Below are 23,673 nucleotides of genomic sequence, written 5' to 3'. Positions count from 1 at the left end.
ACACAATATTTCACTGAGATATCTTTTACGTTCGACTAATGAAGTAAGAGAATTAAATGTGTTCTTCATTTAAGATAATTAAATATAGGTTTCAGAATTTTATGATGTTAGCTCCTAGAAATGAAGGAAAATGGATGGGAGTGGATCAATAACAAGCCCGTGCGTGCGGTTTGAATTTCGTACAACAAATTGTCTAAACAAATTGTATATTTACGATGCAGAAACAAGAACGGAAAGTATTTCCCGCAAATACATTTATGGGCATTTGTTAACTGAGAAAAATAGAATTCATTTTGTTTCTTGTGCAGTAAGCTGTTTTTTTTTTCTTTAAAAAAACAAACGTAGAAAGCTAATTACATCTCATGTACTTCCAAGAAATAGGGAAACTCCCGTATTACAATTCAGGGAACCAGAAAAATAAAATCTTATCAGCAGCATTTTCGTTATCTTTTTTTTATTATTTTTTATTAATTTTATCTACGTATTTACTTATGTTCAATATTTTCTCCCCATATTTGCGTCTACTTTGCAAGTGACAAAACGTTTGTAACCACTGATCTGAAGATCTTTTTCTTATTGTAGATTTTCCTGAAAATGTTAGTGGCATTCCGTACAGTTCTATTCTTGTTAATTATTCTACCAAGCTGTAAGTTGAAAATTACTAAGATTTAATTTATAAATTTAATTGATTGCTAATTCCTCTTGGAAATTGTACTTAATTTGTGTGGATTTTAATTTCTGTTTTTGGCAGCTAAGCCAGAAAAAATATGAATCTTGATTCTATTCTTGAATCGGAATTACATCGCCTCTTATCTGAACAAACCCCAATGTCCACAATTTAGACTGTGATCTACATTGCATTATCAAAAGTTATTCATATTACGATCCAGCTTTAATAAGTACAAAATGCTAGTTTGAAATCTAATAGCTTTGCTAAATGATATTATTTATTTATCTAAATATTCTTTGGTATGAAAAATTACATATAACAATAATAAATATAGTGCAACATTTTATACACAGTTACTCGGAAATACAATTTAATTTCTTTCAAAGAAGAGTTGATCTTTCGTTTAATAAATCGAAAAGTAACATCTAAAATATTTCTGCTTTACTACGGATAATTTTTAAAAACACCTAAATTTCCAATTAACCTCTCAGGACCAACCTTCAGCGCGTTTCACTATAGATGAAATGGAGTTTAAAGATGTCAACTGTAATATTGTGTTCAAATGTAGTTTCTTTGTGTAAAATTACATTTATTAAGAAAAGCAGCTGTTCATTGTTCATACAATCTCTTTATCTATCTACCTATTTACATACATATAGATAGATACATAGATGCATTATGTTTATTGAGGCGAAGAAGGTCCCGTTTAGATCGTTTTTTCTGAGCACTGAAATACCTATGAAGTAAACTTTAATACTCTATTTGGGCTTTTGGTGAGATCTAAATGGGACCTTTGAAGTCTAGATTGGACTTTGACGTTCAAACGGTTCTCCAGGGGTGCCAGCATATTTTAAAACAACTTCAACAATAAAAATAAAATAGGACGTAGTAAATTGTTTATATATATATATATATATACGGGGTGTTAATGAACTATACAGACAAACTGTAAGAGGTGATTCCTCACATCAAAATAAGAGAAAATGTTCATATGAACTATGGCGAAAATTATATAGTTTCAGAGCTAGGGCTGTCCAAAATCGCTAAAAAGCTAAATTTCAACAGGTCCTATTCCGATTTCCTGAAACTGTGGATGGTGGTACTTATCAGTGCAAAGGAAGCCATGCATACACAATCCAAAAGTGCATATTTGATCAATTTTCAATAGGTGTACAAGGTATTCTCTAAGGGATGAAATTCTCAGATATGCTCTCAATAGAATTTTCAGATATACCCTGATTTCCAGGAGGGTCCAAAGTAGGCAGGAGGTACGCCTTGACAACAATGGACCTTTATTGCTTCGGACGGAAGATGGAAGTGTTAGGAAGCTGCAGCTTCATGTTCTTTTGTTTTCGGAATAACGTGTGATGCGATGTATTTCGTCATGGTATATTTAACGTTTTATTCACTTTTAAGCGTGCAAGAAAATGTCGCAGCATTCGTTTTTCTGAGTACAAGAGACAGTGCTGCTGACGATCCTTAACACTTCCGGCATTGCACCAAATGATTCCGTGTTCACTGCTATCAAGGTTTATTGTTTGACTACTTAGAAACAATCATACAATCAGAGCAAATCTCAAAACTGTGTTGATGACATGTCTGAGAATTTCACCCTGCAGGGAATACTCTGTAAACTATTTGAACAGTAGTGAAATATGCAGTTTTGGATTGCGTATGCGTGACTTCCTTTACGCTGATAAGGACCACCATCTACAGTCTCTTGAACTCGAAATAGAGCCCCTTGAAATATGGCTTTTTCGCTTTTTTTGGACAGTAATAGGTCTGAAACTATGCACTTTTCGCCAGCCATAGCTCCATATGAACCTTTTCTCTTATTTTGATATAAGGAATCACCTCTTATATATATATATATATATATATATATATATATATATATATATATATATATATATATATATATTCTTATCTATATGTATTTTGCTATTTGTTACCCTCAAAACTTAAGAAAACTCTTCATGATCTGTACATCAGTTCTAAAAGTAACATATTCTGTTATATGTTGCCCTTTCACAGCTAATAGTAAAGATGTACACTCATGTCCAAAATGATTGTGGCATATCTATAACTGTCTTCTTATAAGAATATAGTATAATAATGATTTTGCAGGGTACTTTTAATACTGATACTATGTATATAATCGGCAAATGTATATTTGAGGTAAATTTCATAGGAAAAGAATTATAAATACGAATATTAGAATGAGTAAAACAAAATGCTGCCAAATGGACAAGAAAGTTTTATTTTCGTTTTATTGCTCTTATTTACAGCTCTTTTGACATGAAATTAGCCATACATGTCTTTGCCGATTATACACATACTAACATTACAAGAAATAGCGGGCAAATTCGTTATCAAATTATATTCCTACAACATATTTATAGACATGCGACAATAATTTTGAGCATGCGTGTACACAGACGGTCATTTTTCTGCTATATCAGGATATTTGCCAGCTAAAACCTCTAAATATACAGAAAAAACTTACAATTCAAGGTCCGTAATTGGACCAAGAAATTTATTTTTCGTGTGTGTGTGTGTGTGTCCATCGCACTAGATAATCACTGTGTTTGTAAATATCTACAAAGATATACATTGTATTCAAACAGGGATAATATATACCATATTGTGTTGGTACTTTTCGGTATTATCAATATTCTCTGAACCACTAGACAGTAGTAATTAATCGCGATATATCACCTTATCTTACATACTGCTATCATTAAATGCATTCTACCATCAATTACTATCTCTAATAATGTTGTAGTTGGGTTCAGGCCAGACCTATTATTCTACTTTAAAAATCCGATTTTTCTGGTTCAAAGAAACACTGGATGGTGTTACCATTAGATACATATATTACCTTAGACATAATATTACCTTAGAGAATAACGCATTTCCAATTATTTAGAAATTTTATATCTAATAAATGGTATAGAAGGTGATCAAAACTTAACTTGAATTGAAAATAAAAAGCCCTAACCGAAAATCGAAGCAAGACTTCTTAAATTTGATAACTGAAAACGGATCAGTATTCATGGCGATAAAATTCAAAGACCTTCTATTTTGTAATATGTGCCTTAAATTATGATGACTTTCATCCCAAGGTGCAAATCTAATATTGAGGATCTCTTGCCCATACAAGGGAGAGATATGAACCAACTAAACTTACAGAGGTACATATCATGATGCTATACCACCTAACCATCCTGAAATTAAAGAAGTAATAACGTGCTCATTTTCTATGAAGGACATCGGACCCTACATTACTATATAACAATACAGTGTAATAAATATATCCTTATTGATAATCAAGTAAATCAAATTTCACATATATATCTTTGGCAATTTTTTATCCATAAATTTAGAACAATCTGAACTACCTAAAGTTATAGTCATATACTACCATAAAAATAATAAAATTTGGGAATTTGTAAAATTTAAGTGCGTGTCGGTGCATCACCTCAAGGAATTTTAGAAGGTTGTGTTAATGTATAACTGTCCTGTGAAAGACAATGGATCCCTACATTCATAAATAGAAATAAATAACGTCATAAATTTTCTTAGAGGATACATAAAGTCAGAAACCTTCCAAATTTACATTTTTCTGATATATTTACCAATAAAACGGAACGAACTGTATCATTCAAATTTACAAAGTACATACTATGGTCTTAGGTTACCACGCCAATTCTAAAATGTGACCATTTCTGAAATAGAAGGGTGAGCTTCTACACTCCTTTGTAACTAAAATCTGTATAAATATGTAAATATTTGTATGGACAATGGTTCGGTACGGAAGATATCATTTTCTTTTATGGCCAGACCTGTACATTTACGTTGTTAGGTTTTGTGGGCAACCATATTACTTGGCAGTTGAGATATAATACACAAGGATGCCATTGTAAATGGGTGTATGTTTAATTTAAAAGGAAGAAATATTGTAAAAACATAAGGTAAATGTGAAAAAATCTACGGAAAAAACTAAGTTTAAACGTATTTTATTTTGTGTTATCACTGAACATTCATTGAGCGAATTACATTTTAATTGCTTTAATAATCATATACTCTGACGAACTTATTCCAAATATATAACTAATTGTTTAAAAATAATTGAAGTTATTAATATAAATAGTTACATATTTTATGGTGCAGAGCTCAATAGTCGAGAAATTTTAATAGTCGAGACTAGTTGAAAGTTGGAAGTACAACAGGCTTAAATTTGTAATTAAAAATATAATATACGTTACTACGAAATAAAAAGGTGTACGAACCTATCAAAATGAATGTTCAAGATAATGGTAATAATTCTTCTGGTGATAGTGCAGAACAACATATCCTCAACGGACTTGATGTCTAGTGTGGCTGATATGATTGGACAACTAGGATAACAATTATATTCAGTAGTACAAAAATCGGAACAAAATGTTGCTCGTATCCCTTCAGCACACGGGTTGTGTCTGAGAAGCACGCAGCAAACATTAAAAACATATTTTTCTGTTTTTTCAACAGATGACAGATAAATACTACTGTGTCACTCAGTGTATCTTGCTGTGCAATTGCCGAGAGTCAATTACTCATATTTGTATAGTTAGTGATTGAGTTGTCTGTGAGAGGGAAGGTATTGTTTTTGTTGTGTTCCTGTCAGGCACCACCCGTCTGCTCGCGTAACGTAGAAAGCATTGATTGAAAATTTCGTTTTAACACTCATAATTTGTGCTTTTTAGACACTGTCAAAGAAATTGACTGTAGAAGAAACCAGAAATGTGACCGAAAACAGTGATTTATCGGAATTGGATTTCTCAGACTCTGACCCCACTTTTCAACATGTTAGTTCTGATAACAATGAAACTGAGCTTCAAAGCTGGTCATGTTTCTTATGTTCCGAAGAAAAGGAGAATTGTTACTTTCGTCAATGTACCACGATGACAATATTGACAGTGAAAACTATGATCGTAGAAAACCTGAAATTATAAGTATTTACGACAGGACGAAGGGACGACTAGATACGGCAGATGCAATGTACGCAGAATATGACGTAAGTAGAAATGTACGCAGACCGCCACTGTTTGTTCTATATACTGATGAACATTTCTGGAATAAACGCCTATATATTGTTTCGATCAAATACTTATCAAGAGAACTCTATATCAAGAAGGCAGTTTCTCAAGAGCTTAAAATTTAGTTACCGAATTAATTAGGAATGAGCTCACCTGCGTTATCTGCCGCGCAACATCAGGAGTCCGCTGCAAGACTATCAGGTTTTATAACAGAAAAAAGGAAGACCCACTGCAAGGGAAAAGACGCAGATGCTGCAAGTGCAAGACAGTGGAACATGTTTTTTGTCTAAGTTGTGCAAAGGGTAGCTTTGCCTCAAACACTGTGCAATATTATGCACGGAATGAATTGAGGATAATTTGTGTGGGTTAAAATTACTCGTTTTTGATCTGTGGTTCAAACAATACCTTATACACCTATAAACCTCAATACGTTTGCTTATGTTAACACACATGATTCCCAATATTCCATGCGTGCAATTAGATCCAATTTTTCAGAAGTCATAATTTTACTGCGTAAAATTTCATTGTATCCGTTATTAATAAGGTAAAACAAACATGTTAATGAATTTCGGAAAATAGCATAAAAATATTGAGTGTCGTGCTTTAAACATTATATATCAACAACTAATCCATGTATCTTTTGAAACGTAAAGGCATTTTATTTAAAAGTCTTTTATATATGTTTAACTTAATTAGATTTTGCGGTGCCCCACAGGCACAACCCGTGCACTCACGTAACAACAATTTCACCCGTGTACTGAAGGGGTATGGAACAAGTTGATGCTCGGATTGAATACATACTTCAGCAAGTTACCAAACAACATTATGCCCGGAATGAACACATGACCCGGCAAGTAACAGAACGAGTTGATGCCCGGATTGAACACATGATTCAGCAAGTAACTGAAGAAATTATTCCTGGATTGAACGCATCACCTAGCAAGTAACCGAGCAAGCGGATGCCTGGATTGAACACACAGTTCAGCAAGTAACCGAGCAAAATGATGCCCGGATTCAACAAATAATTCAGCATGTAACAGAACGAGTGACTCAGCAAGTAACAGAACGAGTAACCCAGCAAGTAACGGAAAAATTAAATACAAAATTAGAGCAAGCTGATACCAAATGGAATTGATACTTCAAAGATTTGAGGTTATGCAAGGTTCAGTTAACATAGTCCAAATACAAGCCAACGAAAATTCCAACCAATTCAGGTAGTTTCAAAACGAAATGCAACCACTTAAGGACAAACTTGGAAGAACTGAGGGTAATACAGTTCCAGTGGTACTCATCAAATTTGGAACCCCAAATGCCTGAGATCCAGTTCCCTGAAGAGGATCGTCCTCCACCAGTCTACATATATGCATTTGAGAAATCCATTTCTATCTATGAGAGTGAGAGAGAAGAAAGAAGATTTCTACAACATACGAGTCCTCGTCTTCATGTGTAGAAGGATATTTCAAATCATATAATACATAGTAAAGCAAAGTATCCCGAGTTGCATTTTAAATTTAATGAGGTACGATCCATGACCAAATGTAGTGGCAGATCACACGATATACCGGCAGCTGTTTTCTTGGAGAAATTTGAAGATGAATGCCATTTAACTGATTTACCTAAATCGCATTTTCTTCATATAATTCCACATATTTTGTTGGCACCCTGTTCCACGTGGTACAATGCTATAAAAATAAATGACATGGGTACGCAGATTTTAAATTTGAATTAATCTCTAACTTTGAAAATGATTTTATGCTAGCCAATCGTGACGCGCAGCTCTGAAATAGACGCTTAGATCTAAAAATAGAAAAATGTGTAACTGATTTTGTAATCTCAGCACATAATGATTTAAACTTTTAAATCTTTTTTTAGCAGGAAGAAGAACATTAGCATCTATAACAATGTTACGTGTAGTGTTACTATACGGATCCACACAGAAATTCATAAAAAAAAACATACTTCTTTCTCTCTAGTTTCATTTCCTGTAACTTCAGCAATCATTTTGGAGGTGTGCTCTTGCATTCTCATGTACAGGTTCACTTTAACAGTTCTGCAAGACACCAAGCAACGTGAAGTTTTACTATACGGATCCATAGTATACGCAGTAGTAGGAGTTGGTGTAGTAGTAAGAGTAGTAGTAATAGTAGTAGGAGTGGGAGGAGGTAGTAGTAGTAGTAGTAGTAGTAGTAGTAGTAAGAATAAGAGTAGGAGTAAGTAGTAGTTTTATTAGGAACGGGCAGTAGTAGTAGTAGGAACGGGTTACAAGCCCCACAGGAGTTGGATGGATTCTGTTCACGATATGAAATGGGTAAATTACAGACTTGCCAAAATTTTATGACAGCTTATGAAACATTAGCGCATTTCAGATTCGACTTTTTACATTTCTATATTTCCACGTAAATACTCATCTCAGAGGTAAGTGCACACAATATTTCCATTACTTATACACTACTTTTAAAATATTATTAGATTTTTTTCTCTACATTTTATAAATCTATATATCCGTATAGTAAAACTGCACCCAATTTATTACCTTTCAGGTTGCAACAAGTATTAATTTCATCCCAATGTGTTAATTTTAACTATTTGCTTGTAATTATTCAGAATTACAAAACTCAACTAATGACAAAATAACAGTAGAAAACGAACTAATCAAGCGGCTATTCATAATGTTAATATCAAACGGGATACCGATCGCAATACAAGAAGAAATTTTCTGTTTATGAGTAATGGTAAAAAAACAATGAAGCTACAAATTCAAATAATGCATATAATAGGCCTAACTTCCCACGTAAATACAATTTTCGCAATAATTTTACAGAAAGAAAAAATATCCGAAATAATGTGCATCAAAACAATAAATGTCACAGTATGGAAAGTCCATGGTCAAGAATGTGAGGGTAGTAATTTAGAGTTAGTAGAAATATCACAAGTAATGACATAGAGCAAAACCATGCATGGCATAGTACACAAAATTCGAAGCGAGAATATGTTGTGCAATATGACATAATCCCGCAATTTAGTAATATTATCTGGTGTTAGATGTGGCTGGAATGGAATAAATTAAATCCACGTCCATAACCTATTTTCATGATTAAAAGAACAATTGTTTAATTATTATTATAAAAAAACCTTAAGTCATACAATTGAATATTTTGCAGATGAAACCATTCTTGAAGTTCTCAGTTATGTTTACACATGATACTGTATTTCAATTAATAGTTATTATTGTATGTTATATGATTTTCTTCTTAATTAGAATTTTTCATTTGTATGTGTGTGTTTGTAACGCTTCCCTACGTTGAGTCTTATACAATGTTCAGTATCAAACTTCATTTTACTACGGTCGCCATGTTGCTCTAGCAACAGTTTCTGCTTTCACAATTTCTGATGTGTGTAGTTCATTGCAATACACTATGTCCGTACGCACTGGGACGCTTTTCAGAGAATCCAGACCCTTGTACAGATAGCGCAGGACGGAGTTAACGGATGTTGTTTCGTATAATTATGATACACTTAAAATATTACTTGAAATGACAATAAGCTTATAGTGATATGACAAAAGTCGACATTTATATTAATTAGCAAACCAAAAAACTTGAAGACAGTTTTCGTATATTCGTTTAATGTGCAAACTTCATAATCTATAGTAATTGACAGCACATACAAAGCCATATACAATTAAGTATCGTACAATAATGTAACGAAAAGCCAACATGAGATCTAGAACATCACTAACACAATTAGCAGCAGAGCATAATCTTTAAATAAACTGGGTCAATAGTCAATAACAAGTCTATCACTTATAATTCCTTTCACTGTATTCATAAACTAATTATCTTCGTCGTACATGTATATATATTCTCAATTATTTTACCATAACTTAATAGAAACGACTCTTCCCCGGGATATAGTATACGTAAAGCCGCGTCAGTTCCTGAAGGAGCTGGACGCTCATACTTTCAGGGAATATTCATTGAGTATCTACGAACTTACCAAGGGGGTAACAAAGCGACTTTGATTTACTTGTCGACTGATACGAAAATAAAACAGAACGTACCTGTACTTTATATCTGCATGTGTAGTGCCCTTGTACTTTATCTATGACTATGTGTGTGTAAGGGGGGGGGATTTAACGCATATCGCATTGCACATGGATACTTCTTACTATTGTACTACGTAGAAAATTTATGGTATTTCATGTAGAAGTGGTAATAGAACACAGAAGAAACGCAGATCACGACGTTCTCATATATACTATTACCCTTCCCCGTTTCTACATAATGTCCTACGTATACTACGTTGTTGCTATAAATAGTATTCCAGATCCTTTGACTACGTTCGATTCTTCATTTAAGAGGCTGCTTTTACACATACACAACTACTATGAATACGTCTACGCCTGTACATTGATTCAGTTGCTTCATATTCCATTCTAAGTTGACACTAACAAAATTATATGACAATGGCATATATTTTATAATTATTTAGTTGTTATTCTAGAATTACATAATTTTGGCATAGTGACAAGCGACTTAAGAGAGTTTTAGAGACAATAACTTTTAGCACGACATTTGCAGTTACTCTATTATCTACCAACGAATCAACAAAATTTCAGTTTCTACCAATATGGTATATTCAATGTGTTTCTATAAATTTCGTATGATATTGTCTCTATTTTTGAACGCTTAAACTACCATAAAATCGGTAAAATCATAAAACGTATTTTTTTCACTTTTCCGATTGTATTAAAATTAATTTGTTATATATCTTTTTTCCTTCTAGCAAAGCCTAATCTAATGTTGAAATAGGGAAATGGTATTCAAGGAGATGACATGACTTCCTAGTTATACAGTGCATACATTATTCGTAACGCGTCAACTACAATTATAATGTTCCTAAGAATACTGCAACATAAAATAAATTAAATAACAACAATTATTAACATTAAGTATATCCTCTATTTCTTCCCCAGGGGTAACATGCTCATCAGACTATTGTTGCACACTTGCTCCAGGAGTGAACGCATGCTGTACTTCCGAGTCACAGCATTGTTGTTCTGCAGATATTTCTGGTATCGTACGTTGCTGTGAGTCTGAATATTCTTGTTGCGGTAGCGATATGTGCTGTGCCCCTATGTATTTCTGCTCTCGGGGACGTTGTTGGAGGTATGTGTCTCTTTTTAATATCTAAACGTAACTGTGGAGCATTGCAATATTTGTTAAGATAACTTTGCGCATAGTAAAACAAGAGAAAGTGTAATTACAGGGTTCCTACTGGTCAGGAAAGTCAGGGAAATTTTATAAACTATATTTTTCTAGCATTTATTGTACACCAATTTCAGCTTAGCGATCACAATATGGGACGTTGCTCAGATTTTTATGGGTAGTAATGTGGAATATATGTATAAGCAATTGATTACTATTTGTCTCTAAAATAAATGTTCTCATATATAAATATTCACCGTTATTTATTCCTTATTCATATGTTATCCGGCACTTGTCTTATAAGTAAGCGAATTTCCTGCCAAAGGTCAGGGAAAGTCAGGATAAATCAGGGAAATAGATTTATCGAGATCAGTAGGAATTCTGAATTACGTAACCCCGTGTTTTTCTTTTTCTCTTTCTTTCTTTTCTTTTTCTTTTTTCTTTTTGCTTTCTGAAGTAAAATTTACATGACAGCATTGAATAGTATTTCTTAAGAAATGTATTTTATAACTGAGAACACACCAATATTATCCTGTGTTACCTTTTCGTCAGTTTTATGTAGGTGGAACTAAAATAGAGGTTACACAAGTTGTAAGGATATAATTACAAAGAAGATAAATTTAATTAACCCTATATTTCCAGAATGTCTAAAGAATTGAATGTTAGAGAATTAGCTGAAAAACCACTTTTGTAGACGGGATAAGCAAGCATGTATCTTTAGGAGACGGGAGCTTAATACTTTTATACGGTCCGTTAGTAACCAGCTAGCAACAGTTGCTCTTCCAATTCACGTTGCTTAACTCATACATCTCTTCCAGAGAAGGGTTATGACATACACTATTAAACACAATGGACCTAGGCCTATCTTAATGTTATACCTGCTACTGGAGGGAACTCAGGAAGCGAAAGTCTGTTGGTATCTCTTGTATCAGTGCCAAGCCGTTAAGGCAAGCTCTCTTCCCCTTTTGGTGCCAAAACTCGGCAGTGTATTGAATCCTTCGGTGTGATCACAATTCTGCAGAATCCAACACAACTCTAGAAACGCTTGGAGACCATAGAGCTAAATCCCTCCCTTTTTCAGTTACGTTCAAAGTTACACGCTAAGGTATAGTCCGTTCGTTGGGATTTTGAATAATGAACTACTATGACTACTAGCAATATATTTGTAATGATCGTATAATGATTTACTACCAAGTGTTTTGCATGATTCCATTGCAGATGGACTGTATGACGTCATAATTTCAAGATGGCCGCCACATAAATATCTCTCTTCGTCTGTAACTCGTTTATGGTTAATTCTATGCAAATTTTGTAAACAACACTTTTTGTTCAGAATGAAAAAAGATGGAGAAAAGTTCATTACAATCTTTTTGATATCTCTCACCGTTTCAGAGATATAGTCATAATTTTAAGTTTTCTCAGTTGTTTTTCATTCATATCAAAAAAACTTTTTGACCAAGGCTGCAGGCTTAGTTAGAATCCGTAATTTATATAAAAGGAAGTATGTTATGGGTATGAGTGCTACTCATGTTACGCAACTCTATTCATAACTAAGGAGAGAGAGGTTGCCGATTTGAAAGGATCATTTCTGACAATAGGAAAGTTTAGAAGGGCTTTTTGACCTTTTCTTGGGCTTTTTATAAGCCCTTATTTAATCGAGTTACACTAAAGTTGGTGGGTAGAATTTTAACCTTACAAATTTTTAAATCGATTGAGTTATCCGGGGTATTTTTCCGCTCCTATTTGAATAAATTTACACCAAGTTTTTAGAATGATTTTGTATGACTGTTTAGTTGTGACCCACTGAATTTGAGATAGATCGGAGGAGAACTCTACTTAGAGTACGCTAGTTGCTACAATAAAACAAATACAGTGATTTTTGTTGCATTTATAACTATCCCTCCCCCCGCATCGCGATATATACATATAAATACCAGCCGGTTCTTCGCACTGCAAATGCACGAATTCTATATTTCAAAATATATTATGTAAAAATTTACGAATTAAGCTTGGAATTAACTGCATCAGGAGTATCATTATATACCTCAGCAACCACAGCATTATCTAAGGAATCAACTAAGGAATTATCTAAGGTTTTCGATTTCACTTGTTAACAGTGAAAATGCTTCGGACATAAAAGTAACCAATTCCTACTAACTTTAGAGTGCTGATAATGAATTTGAAATTATTTTTTGAAGATTGGTTCGGGTTTCAAAGAAATATGTTATCACTGGATGTGCTCCGGTAGGCAAATTAGGGATTTGTGGCAACAGCAGCTATCTGCTTATTGCAATAAACTACAACTGTTTGACGGTTAGTTTCATTGCTATTCTCAGAGACGTATGCAGAGGATGGATCCTTGCAGGTGTTGATCCCTGAAATTCCGACTTTTTTGTTAATTTAGTCTAATTTCAGATGCAATTTTACAAGCTTTATTATAATTTTGCCTCAAATTGTATTTGGACAACCGAAACGCTTAGGACCACTCCCGAAGTAAGTTCCTTCGTAAGTTTCTCGCTTTCCTTATTGCTCGCACTTCATCGCTGACAAAGAAACATTAACCATATCAAGGTTTAGTTTGTATTGAAGAGTTTATAGAGAAAACGTGCTGTGTAAGGTTTCTTGTAGTTACAATTTGCCATCCCGGAAGTGGTCGTGGTAAGATATTGGGTGAGTGTTTATTATTATTATTATTATTATTATTATTATTAATAATAATAATAATAATAACAATTATCGCTCTATGACTGTACAGAGCCGAAACATGTCGCGTAAATATGTTTACAATGGAGAGCAAGTTTTTGTTTTCAACGAAGTGAACGAATAGTGGAATTTCACGCTTATCATAAAGAAAGCCTATCACTTGTACTTTGTAAAATGTTAGATATGGACAAGAAGTGGGCACCATATATTTATTATAATATTTGTCCTCCAAACTTTCAGGACTGGGTATAAAGAAAATGGCCATGCATGTCTTTTGCAGTTCGAATGGTATGGAGATAGTCGGCAGATCATACTTCCGACTGCTATTTTTGCATAATTCCTACCCAAGGTTTACCCAAAACAGAAAAAAGTGGACTACTACTTATCCAAATATTCCTTGAGATGTTCGTCACTGTGCCACATTCTGAAGAACTAAAGATTCCACAACCTTCCGTACTTTACTCCAGTGTTTCATCTGATGAAGAGCAAAAGGTGAACAAAGTCGCCCCAGGTTGTCAAATTCTGCTGCAGATTCATCGTCTTCCACAGATACTGACTTCACAAAACCTACATAATCATTATCTATTCACCATATGATACTCAACCTGAATTAAATTACCTTTGGTTGTTCAAAAGTGCAGAATTACTGGCATTCAGACTCAACCAGTGGGAAGCTTATTCTGAAGATCTAAAAGTGTCCATGTTTTAAACACGTCAGAATCCCCTGGAACGATATTTTCAGTGGAAAGTAAAGAAGTATGTTAAAACAATGTATCTGGTCTTATGAGTAAGCTTAACATAGAAGATAATCCCGATGAATGGCGGGTATTCATAGACTATTTATCAAAACTATTCTTCAAATATATTCTGCGTAAACTTCTCAAATTATTGAAAATAAAATAAGATCAGAGAATCTTTATTGACCCTCAAATTTACTAACTCATCAGTGATCCTAAATTTGATGCAGTATTGAAAGATAAGGAGATGATTGTATCTTATTCTTTCCAAATAGTGGTGATGAATGTTTTGTGAAACGAGCGGTCTCAAAACTATAAGGAAGTTGGAGCACCAAATATCTTCTACCAAGCAATAGTGTGTAATATGTCTTTAAAATGCATATGCTGCAATCTCACTGGGATTTCTTCCCAGAAAATTGCAGAGCAGAATTTGATGAACTTGGGAAACATTTCTACCAAGTTATACTTATGATAGAGAAACGATATCAGAGCCAGTGGAGCAACTCTGCGCTTGTCGATTGTAGGTGGACAATCGCCAGCGATGTTCCAGAACCACAATACAAGATACAGGCAAAGAGGCGCTATTTTTAATATCCATGTAAGTTAGGTTTTATCACTTTCGTTTTATATAGTTTTAATTTCTTATTGACGTTTGTGTATTCTTTGGAACAAACACTGTCCCAAGCACACACATAATCGATTATCATATCCTATAACCTATATGTCAATTGATTTCTTGCTTATGTGTAGAGGGTCTAATATTATAATAAAACGTATTTCCCTCTCTGTACCTCCGACCATCACTTTATATATTTGCATTTTATATCTCACTTTTCCCTATATAAAATTTGGAGGCAGCTAAAACATTCAATTTCATCCCTAAACATTCGTCACCACTACTTGGAAAGAATACCTTGCAATCATCTTCTTATCTTCCAATACTGCATCAAATTTAGGATCACTGAAGAGTTAGCCAATTTGAGGGCCATAAAGAATTTTCTGACTTTATTTTATTTTCAGCAATTTGAGAAGTTTACGCAGAATATATTTGAAGAATAGTTTTGATAAATAGTCTATGAATACCCGCCATTCATCGGGATTATCTTCTATGTTAAGTTTACTCATAAGACCAGATACATTGTTTTAACATACTTCTTTACTTTCCACTGAAAATATCGTTCCAGGGGATTCTGACGTGTTTAAAACATGGACACTTTTAGATCTTCAGAATAAGCTTCCCACTGGTTGAGTCTGAATGCCAGTAATTCTGCACTTTTGAACAACCAAAGGTAATTTAATTCAGGTTGAGTATCATATGGTGAATAGATAATGATTATGTAGGTTTTGTGAAGTCAGTATCTGTGGAAGACGATGAATCTGTAGCGGAATTTGACAACCTGGGGCGACTTTGTTCACCTTTTGCTCTTCATCAGATGAAACACTGGAGTAAAGTACGGAAGGTTGTGGAATCTTTAGTTCTTCAGAATGTGGCACAGTGACGAACATCTCAAGGAATATTTGGATAAGTAGTAGTCCACTTTTTTTGTTTTTGGTAGACCTTTAATTGCAGGAATTATGCAAAAATAGCATTTTGGAGTGTAATCTGCCGGCTCTTTTCATATCATTCGAACTGCAAATAGCATGCATGGCCATTTTCTTTGTAGCCAGTCCTGCAAGTTTGGAGAACAAGAATTGTAAAGAATATGTGACGCCCATTTCTTGTCCATATTTTCCACGTGTCAAGCATGATTGTGAAATGTTCTTTCCTGGCAATTTTTGTAGGTATTGCAATAAAACTTGATACACGTTTTGAGTATGAACCACAGTAGTTACAAGGTATTTTATATTTTGGTACTAGTAGCTGGGGCTGTACCAGAGTTCACTACATTTCAGTAAAGGATTTTTTTGGACGAAAAATTCCCAATTTTACCCCAATTTTCCCTTTTCTCGTACATCACACACACACATTCTTATGGTACTATTTAAAAGCCTGCTTTTATCTTAAGGGAATAACGTATAAGTCATTATACTCAAATAAATAGTACTGCTTGGACTCTTTTTACTTTATATCTCACTTTTCCTTATACAAAATTTGGTATTGTCAAGCAGAATTGAGAAATAGTTTCCCCTCCCAACTATTGTGGATATTACAATGAAACTTGGCACATGTACTACGTTTAAACTACAGTAGTGTTAAAGATGTATTATATTTGGATACCTTTAGTCGGGGCCGTACCAGGGGACACTACATTTGAAAAAAGAGATTTTTGGACGTGAAATTACCAATTTTACCTTAAATTTCCTTCCTCTTACACATCATGTACACATGCACATAACACCATTTGCAAGCTTTCTTTATTCTGAAGAGAATGACATATGAAACACGATGTTCGGATGAACAAAATTGAAGCAATAGCTACTTAAGTGAAAGGCCAAACAGAAAATTTAAGAATCTAAAAGTGACGACACTACTTAACACACATTTCTGTCGATTACACTTAAACTCGAAACAAGTCAGAATTTTTATTTTCATTTTCTTATTCAGCATCCTCATTTGCATAAGTAAATATACTTTTCTTTTCCGAAGCATGAAAAAAGTTTCAATTTGTTGTCCAGTGTTATTTGGACATGTCACATCCCCCTCCATCTTCCCTCGTAAAAACTGCTTAGATCATTGATCTCGCTGTATTAACCTATATTTTGAGGATTGAATATTTTAGTACCAAAGTTCTGGAGATTTGTTTACCTTCCCCGCAAAAATAGCTTGGTGAACTTCCCGTTCTGTAAAGGGCTCATTGAGAATGTTAAGAGCCTCCGGGGTAATAGAACCGATCGGGTGCTCGAAGCAAGGTTCAGAGGATTGGGTTGGAGGGGGGCAATATAGGTTCTGGTATGCATCGTACAGAGCTGAGAGTACGCGATCATGCTCGTGAACGCCACTTTTAGGAAAGGTGACCTTGGAAATAAGGTTTTGTTTACCTGTTCGCCTTTCACGGATAACTGTATGTAAAGAGGCAACTTCATGCTGAAGCATCGTAATTTACCTCTCTTGAAAAACCTTGATTTCTTTTACGATGTAAAGTGAGTAGGAGTGCCTTAATTTCCTTAATACAAGGAAGTAGTCTATTCCTTGAGCAAGGTCTTTATAGTAGTCACATAATAAGTTATAGTAATAATTATTTTGCTCTTTAAGAAGAGAGGATCTGTCTTTACTGTGCTGTTTACAGATAGACTGAAAAGACGGCTTAAGTTGATATCACCACCATGAAAATAAGCTTTTCTTGTGAGGATTAAAATGCATTAAATAATTCCATCTATTGGTAATGACCAACTAAAGATCCTCGTCAGTTAAAATGCTGTTATTGAGTGACCAAACAAAGGATGACTTAAAGTACTTACGGATGGGTAAATCAATGGTACAAACCGAAGCACAGTGATCAGAAAAGCATACTGGTTGATTGTTTATGGAGCGCACAAAATTAATTACGGTAGTACTAACATAGATCCTATCCAAACATGAGGATCCATTTTGTCGAAAGAAAGTGTGCCCTGGGGCGTTACCTTTATAATGACACCATACGTCAACTAACTTAAAGTATTGAAACATATTAACGCAATGTAGGAGAAGTATTGTAACCAAAACTTGGGTCTATAGGATCTAACACTGCGTTCTAGTCTCCTACACAGATCAAATCTCGTGTGCAAGAATGTATCTCCTTTGGAACGTCAGTGAGATAGAAAGAGTTGCGCTCGGAACGATTATTATTGCCTGAGGATGAATATAAGTTACAAAAATGTATATTTTCATAATTGGCTGTAATAATGCGACCTGACGGAAATTTAGAAAAGTCGGTTAAAGAAATATCTTTACGATATAATATAGCTGTGCCAGAACCAGTTTCGGAAGGAATGATTTCCCACATGTGATTAGAGAGATAGGAGAAGTTATCAATATTGCACTCTTGAAGGGAGATTATGTCCAGATCTGATTTGTTGATGTAATCGGCTAATGCTTTGTGCTTAGTAAGACTAGAAATACCGTTGATATTAATGGTGGGTACACGCGTTGCAAACATAGTTAATGGCCGCAGAAAAAGAAAATACACCAAATAAACACTATACAAAGAAATGGCATAATGCACTTGACACAACAAAGACGGGTAGCAACTCTCGCACATACTTTCATTCTTAATTGGGAGGTGATACATGATCACATGTCTGGAGGGTCACAACATATTTTGCCTTAGTGCTTGGTTCACTTTGATGAGGATCTGCTCGTGATCTTGTGCAGCCAGACACAAAATTATGGTTCACAGGGAGAGCACTTTTAGTTTTCTGAAGTTTATTTGCTCGATTGAATTTATCACCAGGTGAGGACTGAGATCGGCCTTTTCTACGCCTCTTCCTTGGGTAGAGTGGAAAACTGGGATGCTTCTATAGTTGGAGAATACATATCGGATGAAAGACTCATTTCCTGGTGGGAATCATCCGTGATCGCTAACAACGGAGTGTTTCAGGTAACGGATTCTCTTCTGATTTTGGTTATGCTAAAGCAGGAGGACTTTGCTGTGGAAGACCCGGAGCAGTCGTCACAATGGTACTGGAGGTTGATGTGTCACTCTGAAATGTTGGATTGGATGTAAGGTTCCTCTGGGAGACAGTAGCGGGACTACTAGTGATAGGTGCAACGGTAGAACTCGTGTTGACAAGTAGGTTCATTTATAGTGAGTGCACTGGGAAAGCAGGACCAAAATTCATAGTTGGCGATGGAAGGTTTTCCTGTAAAGTCAGAGGACGTTTCTCACTTAATACGGGAAAGCTGGTAAATGAGTGAACATCCGGTAAAGTAACCGGTTTGTTCAAAGAACGGGGTATGGGCGGTGATCTGGATGTTGGATCACAGGTGAGCCGATACGGGTGGAGGGATACGGCGCTACATGCATTTCATCAAAAAATGATTCGGGGAGTCACGGATGGCGCAGGTTTTAATTTGGCCTACATACGTTAACCACAATCATAAACCACATATAGTCACATAAGAAGGTATAGGTCGCTTAATACACATACGTATTATCTTTCGACCAGTTCGGACTTCATAGATATGTCCGGTACAATACATTCCATCTGTATCACAGTACTGGGATAGGACACGGGAAATATGTTGATCTAATACGGTGGGTTCCAAATCTAAACGAACTGTCACAACATTTGAACTTGCAGAATCTATTAAAAAGTTGTATGTACAAAGCTCATCTGAATAAGTGACCTTTCTATTTACTCGAAAGAGAATCTGTTCACAAAGCACTTGCGATATTAACTTTAGATATAACTGTTTCCGACTATAATCAAACTCAATACTGACAACTTGATCTGGGAGGAAATAGAAAGTATTACGTTATCCATTTATGTAACACTAATGTATTAGGTTTGTTCACTATATCTTGGAATGACAAACGTAAAGTATTCACTCGAATATCTGACATGGTTCACTTAGAATGGAAAACAGTACTTCGCACTAGACTATATGATGATATTGTGAAATAGCAAACACTAAGTACTTGATAGTAGAAAATACTAAATTTGACAATGCGGCGCGAGTTGAAAATCACTCAACACGGCCACACGCACACCTACCAAGACAGCGGTGTGAACAGCACGGTGTCTGCCGAGCAACTGTACCGAGTTGACCACAGAAGCAAAGAAGAGAACGTCGCTTGTAGAGGGACAAATTATTCAGGTCTTCGGTACTCGGCTAATCAGAGTGCTCCGTCCGCATATATTCTACTATAACCGTTTGGGATCAGGTAAAATCTGCTCGCCATGTAATTTTATAACAAAATGACGAGTGTCTATTTACTTTATTTCATGATTCTTCCATATTCACTTTCAATTGATCGGCGACAGTAGCCATCTAATGAAGTTGATGCGTTTATTGCTTCTAGCACACAATCGCTTAGAAAAAGAAGCAACAAATCCACTAAGTGTGGGAAATAAATTTAGAACACCTAAATGGCGAATGCCTAGCACATCTTGTGCTGTTCGGTATCTGAAACAATATACCTAAAGGACGTCCCTAGAACATGACAGATATGTGTCCCAAGTGACGAATAGAAACAAATGACTGTTAGAGTGTGAAACTGAGCCAGGTATATAAATGCTATATTTGTGGTACATAGTTGCAAATATCAATTACGTGTAACAAGTACCTAAAATTGTAGGTAGATGAAGTATATTCTTAGCACATGAATATCATATGTGCCAAGAGTCGGGTACCTAAAAAGTAGCTGGGACACCTGAATGGCACATGCCTAGCACATCTTGTGCTGTTAGAGTAATCCCTGGGTCTATTCTCAATGGAATACTAACATTTTTCAATTTTGATCCTTATCGTGAAAGGCCGCTGGCATATTGAAAGAACGCTCATTTCTAGTACGTGGAATCTGGATCAATCCGAACTGAAATCAAATGGGCCTTAAGTAATACTGTGTCTGTTTTCTCGCCTTCTACCGTTTACTCCTACTTTCTTCATTCCACTATTTCGTTTTTTAAAATTATCGCGTCCCCTAGAACTTATCCATAATCGTGAGAAATAAAACTGAAAGATTGTTTTTTTATTATTATTATCATCATGACATAACTGGGAAATTATTCAATTATGAAGTAGCAAACTCAGGTTCAGAAAGTCGGACAAAAGGAAATCTGAGAGCAGATACACTAACAATTAATCATCCAGTTCAACGTGCTATATTTATTATAGTGGCTAATTAAAATACATAAAGCCACTAGACCAGCAGGGAGAGCTTCAGTTATAACTTTATCACACATATATAAAGCATCAGGAAAATGTTTTAGATTGAATGCAGAAGGCATTAAACCTATTATTAATTTTTGTTTTTTCTAGAAATTAATATTTAGAAGCATCTAATAGGCTTCTCTTTCTAATTTCAGTTACAGTATAATTATCCTACCAATCGTATTTGTTGTAGCAGTAATTGCCTCAGCTTTACTCAGGATGTACTGCAGAAAAGGAGCTCACACAGCTGCTACAGTACAGCAGACAGCTGCAGTGGCCGGAAGCCCTCCTTCATGAGCTCTTAGTTACGTACTGCGTCGTATTCAAGAATATCTTAAATTTCAATTGCACAACCAATAACATCAGTTATATAATATTCTGTAAATTAGAAGAAATTGTATGGACTATTCTAAAACTAATTCACCTATTTTACAAAAGACTATAGTCGCGAAATTATAACATGTTATTAGACAATGTAGCAACCTTATTTGTTTACTACAGTAATGTCTATTTATCCTGTAATTTATGTGTTAATAGATAACATTTAATAGTATGTGTTGGGTATTTTTGAAGTTTTTAATATTCTATAATTACAAGATTTTAATAGGTTCAATGTTCCTTTTTATTCCTGTAAAAATTTAGTATTTTACATATACAATATACTTGATGTTTGATCTATTATGATGTCGATTTTACAAGATATAATTGTGTAAATTTTAATTATATAGTGTAAGAATACCTAACTTCGTGATATACCTTATTTCATGATACGAGAAAAGTTAATCTTCACAGAAGAAAATATGCATTATAGATAGAATTACATCGGTGCTCAAGATAGGGCAGGAATATCGACATGTGGTGAAAAGGTTTTCCTGTGGCAACTGTTATCGTGCTGACGTGACTCAGGATGTTAGTTCGTGCACAGGGTAGAAAGCGGTTCTCAGTCAAGTGACCTTCGAAGACCAAATATTATGTGTCTGTGCACGGTGCCATTGTGTAGCTGTTGTTACAGAGGATAGCTCTAAAAATACTCAGGTTATCGTTTTGTGTATAACCTTGAAACAGTAGTGCAACTGTAAAGCAATAGACGCTTATCAAATTGCATCATATTCTTATAAATTTTGTACCAGGATGGCTCATGGTCGTTATGAGTTTCACTCTGTCTTCAACTCTCCCCTTATTAAAGCATTTTCCGTAAACAATATCATATCCAGTTTCACTGAAACGAGAATATTTTCTCTGAATCCGCACACAGTATCCAGTGAAGCACTTACAACAGCCCTAATACGTCTCGATTCCTCCCTGAACACAACTAGGTCTGTATGCGCTGAGAATGAATCACTCGCTTCGACCAGTAGTTCTACATCACCGATGGATAATATTCTCTGTGTAATGAACTTAACTCTGCCTGACAAAACAATACTGTTTCTAGCAGAAAAGCTCGACGAGATATGAAGGCAACAGTTCATCTTCCTGATCAGGCCACAACGTGGACGGCAAATCTCACTACGGTGCAACGTGATTTTCCAGCTATAAAGAACGAGTGTCAGCGTAAGTAAACTGATGAATTGAACGCTCATTGTAACGAGAACTATTGTTTGGGTAAGAATCCTAGTCCTTGCATAAAGTGCTGCTCCTGTTTACGGTGGTTTCATGAAAGATGCCAGAATCTTAATTAAGCTGACATAACCATTTTCATTTGCAGCATAGGTGCAATGACAAATGACAGTAATACAGACGGTGACAATTAATGTAACGTGAGTACACCACCGTATCACGATATTAGGTATACACCCTCACGGAATAAGGCATGCTATCACGAAGTTAGGTAGCTCACACATATTGTGTATTGTGTTTCTTTACATTTCTTGTTTTGTATTGTTTACGCTCCTTTTACTACAGCAGTTATGTTTATGTTCGACCTTCCTAATATAGAAATTACATCTACCCTGAATGCTTGTAAATGCGTATGTTTTTAGTCATCAAAGGAAGTTAGGTAGGTTTATCCTATATCTCAAATATACAGTGTGGACAATTTATCTGGACTATCCGTGATAACGGAAAACCTAGAAGAGGGAGAAAAGCGAAACTTTTCACGAAACAAATATAAGGAGGAGACATCGTTTTATGTATTAAACAACAACAACCAGTGAACAGTGTTGCATTCCAGTATAAAGTTATGTATATTTTTTCAAATGGTACTATGTCATATTATTACATATTTCAAATTAGCATGTTAAACGAAAAATTAAAATACCACATTTATTATTCAGTGTTGCAAACTAAGGATGTTATATATCACAAACATCCATAATCTGAATGCCTCTATCACACATACAGCACAAAGGATATATACAAGACAACGAACATTGGAAGCACCTTAGCGTTGGATAATATGGTCATGGTATCACTTGTTTTGAATGAATAGAAACGAAGTTACAAGGGCTTGAAATTTTAATTTTTTTGAAAGGCTTCATTTAGGTCA

General features: G+C 34.9%; 1 protein-coding gene across 1 annotated transcript; it reads left to right on the top strand.

The window, feature by feature from the left end:
* Window positions 1-525: 525 nt before the first annotated feature.
* Window positions 526-23,326, top strand: LOC145662201 (uncharacterized). The gene is made up of 3 exons (XM_081727534.1): window positions 526-646; window positions 10,724-10,916; window positions 21,344-23,326. The coding sequence occupies exons 1-3, from the start codon at window positions 595-597 to the stop codon at window positions 21,483-21,485; spliced, it is 387 nt and encodes a 128-aa protein (XP_081583660.1). The 5' UTR covers window positions 526-594; the 3' UTR covers window positions 21,486-23,326.
* The last annotated feature ends 347 nt before the right edge of the window (window positions 23,327-23,673 follow it).

This window comes from Thermobia domestica, chromosome 10 (genome assembly GCF_964235325.1).
Source record: "Thermobia domestica chromosome 10, izTheDome1.hap1.1, whole genome shotgun sequence".
NCBI classification, from domain to species: Eukaryota; Metazoa; Arthropoda; class Insecta; order Zygentoma; family Lepismatidae; genus Thermobia; species Thermobia domestica.
This window is presented reverse-complemented; position numbering and strand designations above follow the sequence as displayed.

What these genes read in the sequence shown, in the direction of transcription:
- LOC145662201 (XM_081727534.1), top strand. Translation starts at nt 595, where the DNA reads ATGTTAGTGGCATTCCGTACAGTTCTATTCTTGTTAATTATTCTACCA. An exon ending in GTTAATTATTCTACCAAGCT is followed by an intron (nt 647 to 10,723) that starts GTAAGTTGAAAA and finishes TTTCTTCCCCAG; the next exon opens with GGGTAACATGCTCATCAGAC. An exon ending in TCTCGGGGACGTTGTTGGAG is followed by an intron (nt 10,917 to 21,343) that starts GTATGTGTCTCT and finishes TTCTAATTTCAG; the next exon opens with TTACAGTATAATTATCCTAC.